This window comes from Danio rerio, chromosome 17 (genome assembly GCF_052040795.2).
Source record: "Danio rerio strain M-AB ecotype USA chromosome 17, GRCz13ab, whole genome shotgun sequence".
Classification (NCBI taxonomy): Eukaryota; Metazoa; Chordata; class Actinopteri; order Cypriniformes; family Danionidae; genus Danio; species Danio rerio.
In genome coordinates this window covers 25,556,452-25,568,878 of record NC_141037.1, presented here as the reverse complement: position 1 = coordinate 25,568,878, position 12,427 = coordinate 25,556,452, and the positions used below count along the sequence as shown (strand labels likewise).

At 37.0% G+C, this 12,427-nt stretch overlaps 1 protein-coding gene across 9 annotated transcripts in view; it reads right to left on the bottom strand.

Annotated features, from left to right (window-relative positions):
* The window catches only part of ehbp1 (EH domain binding protein 1), a 196,198-nt gene that overhangs the window by 29,162 nt on the left and 154,609 nt on the right, over nt 1–12,427 (bottom strand). For 5 of the 9 annotated variants that reach the window (XM_087290470.1, XM_087290474.1, XM_087290472.1 and 2 more), the window contains one exon: nt 8,800–8,926. In XM_087290470.1, coding sequence (XP_087146596.1) covers nt 8,800–8,926 — 127 coding nt within the window. The remainder of the gene's footprint in view (nt 1–8,799; nt 8,927–12,427) is intronic. The other 4 variants (XM_087290471.1, XM_087290475.1, XM_087290473.1 and 1 more) reach the window with 1 other exon arrangement.

Sequence of the window (12,427 nt, the reverse complement as noted above, 5' to 3'; positions counted from 1 at the left end):
GGTGCCTTCCAGGAGGGAGCAGTGAGCACATACATATGTATCTGTGATTGCACGAAGCTTCTCCAAATCTCCACACAGCCAAACAGAAAAGGGCTGCTTGGATTCCTGCCCCCATCTATTGAACCAAAACTAACACAGACTAAGTCAGCTAAGACTGCAAAAACTGTCTCACACATATCATTAAAAGGCATAATTCTCTGAGACATCTATATGACATGCATCTTTTTCCGAGCTCTGTTTTAAACAGCCTTTTTACACAGCTTTCAAAACATAGTCAATGAGCATGGATGAACAAGTTTGACACATGCACAGGTGTCACCTAGTTTTGTTTTAAACATTCTGCCATGGCTACATACTTTCTGTGCAAACAGACAGGGTGTGGGTACATATGATGTACACAATGATGAAAATCATGCCAGAAAAACAGAACTTGGGCAACTAATGTATACTTTTGGTTTTAAAGAAACAATTATTTAATAATTTACTCAAGTTGTCATAAAAAAGGCGCAAGGACCAAACACTGCTCTATGGATAAGACAAATGTTGTCAAGCCTGCCATTAGAAAAATAACTTGCATACTAAAAGCTAAACAGCATGTATTTAAAAACATATGGAGTCCTTTTATCAGATATATTGAAGGTGTAATTTTAATACTTCTGTGAACATTTTAAATAAAGATTAATCGTTTACTATCCATATAATTAAATTTACTGGGGGTTTAAACAACATTATATGGATACAGTTTTTTTTCTTTCAATGGAAGAAAGAAAGGTTTAAAATGACATTGGTGAGTTATTAAAATAATTTACATTTTTGTGAATTACATATTTAATATCCCTTTAGCATGTCAGCATAATTAGTTTTACTTGTATGATTTACCACACATTTCTAAATATAGAATGTTAAATAATGGTAACAATGGCTTTGAATCCCTTTTGACAGTCATCTGAAAGGCTGCAAATCTTGTGGGCCACAGAAGTTAACTGTTTCCAGTTACAGTAACAAACTAGAAGTAAATATGAGGTACAGGAGATATTTAAAGTAGCATTAAAGATAGTGCCGCACCTATCTAAAATGCAGGCGTTTTGTTAAGACATTAGTGTACATTCAGGAGTATCTCTGTTATCTTTTTAACTTAAGACCTGCTTTACTACTCTATTTACATTCTGGAGGTGTGAAATTCTGGGGGGGGTTATCAGAGCTTCAGCAACACTTTATTTAGATTCACACCCGACCCCGAGAGATGCTGAAATGACTACCTGTAGAGACGACAAATTAGCACAAGCAGCAAGATCCCGTCAACACCTGCAGAATGTTTTTCTTACTAATATATGATTTGCTTTTATTTGCTTAATCCGTTTTCCAAGTAAACGTCTGAGCAAACGACTGGTGAGGGTGAAGCGCATCTGCTGGCCTCTGAGATTTTCAGCATTCAGATGAGTGTCAAAAGCATTCAAAAGGTAGAAGTATTTAATAGAGATGTCAGCATATTAGGGTGAATAACATCAAATATGTGTTAAAGAATGACTCAACCAATTTTATTAATAAAAAACAACAACACTGAAACCCATAGACTTCCACTGTATTGGAAAAATCCACCCAAGAATATTTTAGAAATACTTCTGTTGTGTGTCTGTGTGCGTGTTTCACAGTAAAGAAAGTCAATCATATAGGTTTGAAATGACATGTCAATGAATTTTGCCAGATATTTGGGTGAACTATCTATTTTAGGTCATACAAGTGCAATAAGTGGCAAGGTTTCGAGTAAAGGAAAATGGTCTAGTTGAGTGTGGAGGTGCTACTCCCTCTGCGTTGTAATCATTTCCCTCCCGCCGTGTGCCTTTGCATAATTTGCCCCTCCTCCCCCATTAGAGCGGTCGGCTCGTCTCCCCGGGCCATGTGTTAGAACAAATTTGAGCAGTGTCATATTGCACGTATTTCAACAGGGCCAATACGGTTCCCGCCCAATTTGCTTAATGAATTAAGCTGAGGAGAGTAATGGATGTGCTAACACTATTAGCCGCCCTCCACACATCTGCATTGTGGATTCTGGCGTTTTCTTTTCTCCCCCTCTTCTAACCCTCCCATTTTCCCCCTCTCTTTCTCTCCTCAGGTTTGCTTAAGGACAAATTGATAATGAGTCTCCTCCCTACAGTAACTATAAAAGTAGCTTCCCTCGCTATCTCTCCATCTCTACTAAGCGGCTAACAGCAGAACAATAGCATTTAAATGGTCATTTCCATTAGCTCAAATGAGCTGCTCTCTGTGTCGTTAGCGTGTTTTAGCATGCTAAAGGTGGGCTGGGGAGAGAGCCAGTGTGCTGATAAGGTTCAGGTAGTACGTTAGAGGAATGTGTAGCCTAGAGAGGCCCATACAAAGGGAAATGAACAACAACTGAGCTAGCATAGCGGGGCTGTTAGCACGTGAATGCCCCTAATTACAGGCCAACCCCGCGTCATTACACTTAATTGTAAAGTGTGTCTTAATCAGTTTCCATATGAAAAGGTCTATTAATTAAGTGCATGACTGAAATTCAATTATGTTGTCAGGAGACAATTTGTAAACCAAATAATGATCAATTATGCAAACAGAGTCCCGCACACCCAAACTGTTTTGCTAAGCCTTTCATACTCACAGAAGTTGTAGGAAAAATCAGATTTAATAAAACTCAAAACAACTACATACTGAATGGCATACAAAGCCCGACTTGCAGTACTACAAAAAAAAAATATATATACAATCTACCGGTCTTCTTAAACCTAAATAAAGACAATTTTTAAAAATGCACTAACGTTTTGCTCATGGGATGCAATTTCAAGCCCAGCCTGCTTTATACAATCCCATTCTCGTCTTCTCTTTACTGTCCTCTACATTAAAGATGAAAATCCCATAAAAAAAGAAAAAGACAGACATGCACACTAGTGCCATAAAAACACAACAACAACAAACAAAAAAAGAAGCAAAAAAAGCTCAGCAGATCATTGAGGTCTTGGCTGGCATTGTGGAGAGCAGCTCTCTGTTTTTCTGTGCGTATGGAGCCGCAGTGGCACGGCACTAGCTGCTTTTGGCTGGGTCTTACTGGAATGGCAGTCAAAGGGGGGGAAAGATGAAAAGGCCTCAAGATGCTTCAATAAAGGAGAGATTATAATAAGCGCCATCATTGTGCCCCTTTTGAAAATGTTAATCAGGCATATCACTGCCTGCCTGCAATGCCACATGTAGCAGCGTTTAACTTAACTTCACACCAACAATTTAGAGGACAGCAAGGCCACTGCAAAACACATGGGGGGGACGAAAGAAAGGGATAGAGGGAAAGGGAAAACAAACAGGAATTGAGAGGGAGCACAACGATGGCCATTCGTCATTATTTCCATGCCGTTCTAAAAAAATCTAAATTACATGTTTCACAATACGGGCCATATCTCCTGCAACCAACAAACCCTCCCCCCAAACACCCCCTCCGCCAACACTATCCACCCCGTGCGTTTTATCTTAAGATTCTCAGACAATGCCTGGAGGATCCCCTTCTCTAATCTTCCTTAAAATCCCCTTTCATCCAACTGTTAAAGAATGTTTGAAAGCCTGACACCAGACCAAAAAAAACCCTCTTCACATCTGGGAAAAGCTTTCGGAGGGAGGGGTTTACTGGTTGGGGGTTTAAATGCGAAGTCAATGCAACTTAACTAATTAAATTGTTTTTGCCTCTCGAACATTTAAACTGCCTCAGAGATTAAAAAGGGGCTGATGTGAGGAGGAATAAGGTTTTCCTGCCTCGAGGAGAAATCACACTCATTTTGGGGAGTGCTAATGTCTTACGACGTGCATTAATTGAGGCTAAAGGTCTAACCTGTTTATATTAGGTAGCCAGAATACATGACTTTACAAAGGCGATCTACACTGGTCACGTAACGGTCCGCTGAGAATTCAAACCAGCAGGAAGAACAAAGGCCGCAAAAGCCAGCAGCTGAAAATGGACCATTCTGATGTTAACCAGCTCTTGAAAGTCGAGCACATAGTCTAGCACTAAACCTGAATAGGCGGTCACCTCCTGATCCAGCACTGGCCTTTGGTCGTGCCGATAAAAGCCATCCTTATGAGCCGAATTCCTGCGTTTGTCTCTAGGCTTACTTTTCCTCTACTCATGGCGCACGCATAGCAGGAAGGCTAAACGAGCTCTTTGGTCTTTAAAATTAGAGTGGACAAGCAACCGAACTAGCATGCAAATCCCATGGAGGATAAAGAATAGGACAGAGGGGAAAAAAGGAGCACTGAAAGAGAGACAACAGAAGAAAGCGAACAGCAGAGAGGGAGAGAAAAAGAGTTTGCGATTACGCCGATAGAAGCCGGTGTGTGTCGATTGCGTGAGACATCACAAAACCAGTCTCGTCCCCAGAACCGGGGCGAGTATTATGCTCTAAACACTTTTCCTTCTCTTACTGCGGAAAGATTATACTGGTTATCCTATTAATGCAGCTGAAATGCCATTCTAGTGTCTTTAAGCTCTTGCATAGGAGGTCAAGAGGACTATGCCACCGCTTACAAGCATGCTGTGGATGTAATCTTCCCAAAGTTACAATAATTAATGTTAAGCTTCTTTAGCAATACGTTTCTGAAAGAAGTTGCCTGATAATATACTTAAAGCTGTGTTAGCTGTTAGCTGTTGTCTGAGCTCGGAGACCATTTCCCCATGCGACTCACGTAGCCAAGCTTAAATCTTTAGTCAAACTAAGGGGTGGTTACAAGCATGTTGCCTTAGCCACACGAGCAATTCCATTTCAGTCTTGGCGGAGCTGAGATCTATAAATGCAGACACTCAAGCAATTATTTCTGCATGGCCAACACTGCTTTGGAATGTGGGCACAGAGAATTAATGTGGGAAAACTGAGGGGGGAAAAGTGAGCAAAAAAAAAAAAAAAGGGACTGACGTTTTTGAGACTAAAATATAAAAAGGTATGCAAGAAGCCTTGAAGAGGACAGCCACGTCCCGGAGAATAAAACAAACATAACAGGTCGCTTCTAACACTGCTGTACATCTGTTTTTTTTTTCTGGCAGAGATTGTGATGGCTTGTCTGTAAACTGCATTAAGCTGATGATATCCGTCTTGTATGAATTTCTGTGACCGCGCCGGAGAAAAAGAGAAAGGATTAGCATGCAATAAAACCTGTGTCAATCTTATCAGACTCAAGTGCAATTTTTAAACATATGTTAATCTGGCCTAAAACTCATTCTTTCCCTCTGTGCTTTTTTTAAAATCTCTTATCGAGAACTCTGTAGGTGTGTGGGTTTTAGAGCGCCTTTAAATGCCATTATTTTCATAATTGCGTTCATTGTTGCAGGTTATAAAGCAATTTGAAAATCATATGTGTGCATAAATGCATGCTGAGCAGATGTCAGGGAGATGCATTCAGAAGGGTTGCTGAATATCAAAAGGCGCGCAGATAACATTTACACACATTTCAATGCTGCGCGCGGAAAAATTTCAATGTGATTCGGGACGGTATTGTGCTCGGACAGAATGGCAGGCGAGCGAATAGCTCTCCTCTCTCGCTTCTGATTTCACCCCTAAAAAAAAAAACACGCTCAAAATTGATATGTTTAGAAAATTGGATGACAATAACGTATTTAGACGTAATTCTGCAGATGTGGCTAACTGAGGTAATGGTTGAGCTGCTGGCGAGTGTGTGTGTGTATGTGTGTGTGTGAAGGACACTGCTCCCTCTGGTGTGGGAATAACAAGTTCATTAGGCAGGAGCCACTGCAGGCCTCTGCGTTCCCCGAGCGCTCGCCTGCTCCGTTTACGGCCTCCTAGCCCATCAGCGGCTGCATCATTAGGGCTCTGCCATAATTAAGAGCTGTTAGAAAGTGAATTCTCCAACTGCAGATTAGAAAATTAAACTATTTACTGATTACATATTAATAGAAGACAACAATGGCAGTCGCCATAAGCTTGGAAGGCAACCAAGGAATACATCTGTGTACTTAATTACCATAAACAATGGTTGCATGGAAATAGAGTTTTATACGCATTCCCTTCTGTAATACGCCTGATATCAGAAGACACTTGACAATTCGTGTTCAATTATCTCCATTCTTTAATGTGCTGTGAACTGCACACAGTAAATAAATTAACCAGCCCAATTACTGTGAATTCATCTGGGAAACAAATGCAAAAAACCAGCAGACTAAGGCAGAGCGTATAATGAGAGGGGGAGGAGTATCAGGAATCATGAGGAGTTTTAGTTGAGTTTTTACATGTATAGAATAATAACTTCATACAGTATGTGAGCCTATACTGTATATACATATGCATATGTGTTCCACATATATCTTATATGAATATATGCATGTCTCTAAACATATACTTGTTAAAAAATAAAATAAAGCTGTAATATTGTAAAAAATTGACCAATACATTTTATTTTATAATATTTTATTTGGAAATGTCATTTATTAATGCAATGCAAAGCTGAATATTCAGAACCTACTGCTTCAGTGTCAAGGGAGTGTTCAGCAATCTTTCTAATTTGCCAATTTAAAGCTTATTGAAATCAATCAAAATGATAGTTTTACTTTTAAATATTTTTCTTAAAAAACATATTTATCAAATATCAAAACTTTACACAAATAATTAAAAATAATAAGAATCACGTTTTTCACAAATACATGAGACAGAAAAATGCATTGTTTTTTTTAAAAACACAAATAACAATTGATCCTTATATTGCATGAAACTCCTTACATTTATATAGCGCATTTCTGGACACTCAAAGAGCTTTACAATTTTTTTGCAGTAAATTTACAGCATCTATCTGGATGACGTGACTGCTGCCATATTGCGCCAGACTGCACACCACACACCAGCTGATTGGTGGAGAGTAGAAAGTGTGATGAAGCCAATTATGATATGGGGATGGCTAGGAGGCCATGATGGACAGAGGTCAATGGGCAAATTTGGCCCGGATGCCAGGGTTAAACCCCTACTCTTTATCAAAGGTCATCCTGGGATTTTTAACGACCACAGAGATTCAAGACCTCAGTTTAACATCTCATCCGAAAGATGGCGTATACTGAGCAGTATAGAGTCCCCATCAATATACTGGGGCGTTAGGACCCACACAGACCACAGGATGAGTGCATGCTGGTCTCACTAATTATATTATAAATTATATATATATATACACAATTATTTAACTATGAAAAATTGTTTTCAAATCCCTATTACATGCTAACACATCCAAACAATCTTTTTTGTTTGTTTTATTTTTAATATATTATAAATGCATTATTATTAATGTATAATACTCATACTGTACATATAAAATATATCAGCATATTAGACAAAATGCAGATCACATGACACTGAAGATGAAAACTCAGCTTAATCCAAGTTTTTATAAATTATATAAAAAAAACTCTTTAATCTATAAAGTTATTTTAAAAGGAAAATTATTCCAAAATATTACCTTTTTGTTGCATTTTTATTGTATTGAACAAAAATCTAGCCTTGTGGAGTAAAGAGAATGATTTCAAAAACATAAAAAGGAAACAAAAAAGTTACTCATCCCAAACATTTGACCAGCAATCTAAGTATTTATCTGAATAATTCAGACCACAATAACATAAGAGGTGAATCATATGAAAAATTAGTTGATAAAATTAAGTCAAACTTTCATTAAATGCCTGTGAAATTACAATATATAATACTTAAGAGACTTTATTAATTAATTAAGAGACTTAATACTTAAGTATTTCAAACCCAGTATGTGTATATTGAGCTTAACATATTGGTTTTGTGTATATTTGGCTATAGAGGCTGCTGTCTGTGAAGCTGACAGCGGTGTAAATTCACCTGTTTTCAGTGCTGAAATGCGTGCACTCGCTCAGACAGGTAAGCACATTAAGGTGAGACTCATACACGCGCTCTAGTGTGTAACAGTGCCTCTTATTTCTGTGTGTGAGTGTCAACCTTCCCAAAAAGTCTAGTTTGGTTCTGCCAGGGCATTCAAGCCATTTATCATTCAAAGTGTAGGGGAAAAAAAACCATAAAACCCCTTCAAAATGGACACAGTTGCTTTGACTTCAACAGAGTCCAGGTGAGAGTGAAGAGAGAGAGAAAAAGTGAGGGACAGTTGGAAGGCTGTACAAACACAAAACTGTGATAGTCATGATATCCCGATAGGAAAGCATTTTTATTTCCCAACAATACTTTTCCGAGAAATGATTGTTTCATATCAGCCTCAGCTTTTGTCAAATTTCAGTTATTGAGCTCCATATTTGAACAAAGACCCTGCTATATATACACCTGAAAGATCACCCCAGGTGCTTTCATATGTGTATATTTGCAGAGAAGAGAGAGCAAAAGAGAGAGAGAGAGGAGGAGAAGAGCAAGTGCATGTATCTATTAATATGTGTCTTTCATTATTTCAACATTTCCTTTCGGTCCAGCCCCCAAACATCAGCCCTCCCCGTTTTTCTTTCTCCCCTCTTCACCCTCTCTCTCTCTCTCTCTTCTACAGCATATCATTGAAGGCCAGATATGAGGTTCTGTTGCGCATGGCTGCACGGTACTGTTCAATAGTGGCTGGCTGGCGGACGCTATCAGCACTAGTTATCAGCTCCCATGAAGGCTCTCTTATCACGGCGGCCCAGAGAGCCTCCCTGCATCCTCACCGCCCCTTTTCATATCCCCGCTGCCGCCCCAACATCCCGGCTTCAAAGATTCACACTTCCCAAACTCCATAAGAGTTTGTGAACGCTCAATTTGCCAAAACTGTTTACAGTGTAATTGGGCGGCGTACCTGTGTCCATGAGATAGCGCAGACGCTTCTCCACGCGCGAGGCCCGCGTGTCGATCTGCCTCTGCTCACTCTCCAGCGCCGCCAGTTCTCCCACCACGTACTGACTGGTGTCTTTGAACGCTTTCTGCTGGGAGAGAACAAACGAGAGGAAAGGGGGAGTGATGAGAGGTTAGAAATGAAGCATCACATCCGGGCTTTATAATGCCAGGGGAACAGCGGTCATAATGATGACTGCTGAATGTGTGGCTTTAATTAATTAAGCAAGCAAGCCTATGCTCTTTTATGTGCTTTCTTTGGAAATTAGGGAATGGGAATTCTTGTTAAATGTGGATTCTTGCTAAAAGGTAATGGGGATTCTTGTAAAAAATTATGTCAAATTATTACCTAAATAAATAAATTAAAAAAAGGAAAAAAAAATGATAATGAGCTAACAGTGAAAAATGTTTATAGAGCATTTATTAATTTTAGCTATTGCATGTTTCAACGTTTACTAATACATTATTACAATTTAGATTGTGTTCATTAACATCAGTTAAATGGCTGTGAACTGTCATAAACAATTTCATTATTCTTAATGTTAATTGAGATTAATAAACACAATGCTAACTGTAAGCTATAAAGAAATGAACAATAAACACATAAAAATAAAAAATGAAGAACATTTGTTATTTTTATATCAACTAAAATGAAACATCATATTAACATAAAGTGGATGTATCATGTTAAAAATAGTATAAATGTATATTAAATAGGAGTATGATTTAAAAACAACTGCTGTTGTTGCTGAGTTGCTATTTATATTTTTTGTGCTGGTAAAAAAATCCATTAATTTCTTTACTGTCCTAATCCTTGGTACAGTAAAAATCTGATTTTGAAATTATAGACTTTAAATGCTTTGAATATATGCATACATTTTGCATGCAAAAAATAGCATACATGTGTAATTTAAATTGTATTTTAATGTAATTATAAATGTATACAAATAAAAAAATGTAAACAGAGCCTCGTAATTTTTTCTGCCTCTGTTTAAAGAGTTGTTTAAGTTATTTATGATCTTTTAGATCTCCTTCACGTATTGTTGTGCAGCTTTAAATGTAAATTTGAATATTCATGTCAGTAAATAAAGGAAATGAAAATGAAACTAATAAATCACATGTAAATAAAATACAAAACAACTCAAAACAGTCATTTAATTTCTTGTCTCACTGTGTTTTCTTTTTATAATTTATTAACTTTATATATTAAAGGACTAAGGGCTGAAGCTTAAAGTAGATGCTCTTACTTTTTATATTAAGTTAAAAATGGCTTACGTGTATATAAAAAATATAAATATATACGATATACATAAAATACTACAATTTCATACTTTTTTACTATGTGTGAATAATGATTGCTGAATTGATTTATGTATCCATTTATTAATTTACTTTCATGGATATTTCCTTCCTGAAACTGCGGCCTGTAGCTGTAAACGATGAGGTTTGACTTTACGTGTAGTGCCTCAGGCAGAAATGAGCACTTGCACACCAATATAAACACTCGCTAAATGACCTGAGAGAGAATCCAGCAATACAGCAGTCTGACACTGAGGCAAAATTGAAATATATGAGAGAGGTGGGTCAGTGCCTGAGGGCCTATCAGCAGGGATCTGTCAGATCCACACGTGCTCAGATTCACTCTTATGTACAGATTCAGAAACACTGCTGGCACCACACTCAGCTGAGGCGGAAGACTAGAGAGACTGTGATTAGGGAGAAATAAAACTGTTAAACTGCAAGCTTATTTCTGAAAATGAAACAATGTGGCATCTTAAAATAAAGAAAACATATGGGGTGCACTTTCTGCCACCTTAGTTGATTTGAACTTGAGCACAAGTAACAAAAATCAATCAAAATTAACATTCTTGTCATTTGATGGGGCTTAATGAATAAGAGAAGGATATGAAATGATTGCAAAAAGCCAACCGGGATGTGAATGTGGAAAGCCATGCCATCATTTTCAACAGACTGCATTTGGTTTGTTCACTTGAGTTGCCAAGTTTGCTTAAAATACACAACCTGGGCTTCTTTTTTTTAAAGATGCGCTTAAAAAACACAAGCCATACGTTGTGGATTTTTGGCCTTTAAAAATAAAGTTTTTTAAAAAGAAATGTTATTTAGGTCTGTTTTTTGAATGCATAAATTGACACTGTCAGTTTAATCATGCAAACAGCCACTTAGTGAAGTAATTTAAACGCTATAATCATCACATTCCTCCTACTTATTGAAAAACAAGTGATCTGGCCTAGCGATGATCATATACAGATGTAAAAAGATATATGAAAGGGATGAAATTCTTTCATAATCTTTACAAAAAAAATTAATAATATATGAATGATTATATATATATATATATATATATATATATATATATATATATATATATATATATATAATTTTTTAAATAATTTTATAAACTCTATAAACATCACATTTCTCCTATTTATTGAAAAAAATGTGATCTAAGGCCTAGTGAAGATCATATGTAAAAGATATACAAGAGTGATGATCAAATACAGATGTAAAAAGAAATATGAGAGTGATGAAATTGTTTTAGAATTTATAATTTTATACTTTTTATAATTTTTTTTAGAAACTCTTATAATTTTATATTATATATACATCTTTATCATATAATCGTTTTCTATATTTATAATTTAAAAAAAATATAGTTCTATAAGCTCTATAAACATCACATTTCTCCTACTGATTGAAAAACGTGATCTAGGGCCTAGTTATGATTATATACCGATTTAAAAAGACATATGAGACGGTTGAAATTCTTTTATAAGATCTTTTTTAAATAATATTGTAATGGATTAATTAATCACTACAGCATATAATTGCTTTATTGCAAAAATATATCTGTATTGTACAGCTATATTGATAGTACATAATATAATAATTAATAACTATTTAATATAATAATGAATAAACTAATATTGGGCATAAACTTCAGTTGAGAATTTGTCTTGTAAGAGTAGTACACTGAAACTCAACCCCAGTTTTTAACCTTAAATGGGGTGTGCAGCCTGATCAAAACTATTAGAGAGTCAAAATCTCTGGAGTAGTGTGGATGCCAGCTGTAAGTTTAGCCAAAGTTGCATGTTTGAAACTAATGCACTACTGTAAACACAGGCTAAGTGTGTGATAGTGACACACGCACACCTCCTTTATTCCTCTCTGCCCTCTTCCCTTTCCAACCTTCCTACTTGAGGGAGGGGGTAAAGAGCACTCATTGAAATTCACATCCTAAAGACTGCTGCAAAAAAAACACATATATTTTTAGTGCTGATGCACCTTATTTCATAATGGGAAAGAGGGAAATAGGGAAGAAAGTTTTTTTCCACCACAGACAGCACTTTTTCTGCCTGAGTCCTCCTGCTGTCCATCAAACTGCATCTTCCTCTTCCTCGCCGCTCTATCAAATACTTCTCCCACAAATCAATTTTACACATGATCAGCCCCCTCCCCTCCACTCTCGCCTCTCTGCCATAATTAAGTGTTGAAATTTCCATATATATTATATTAATGCAAACATCATTCGCTGGGTAATTCAGCTTGAGCTGGGTAATGGGCAAGTTCAACAC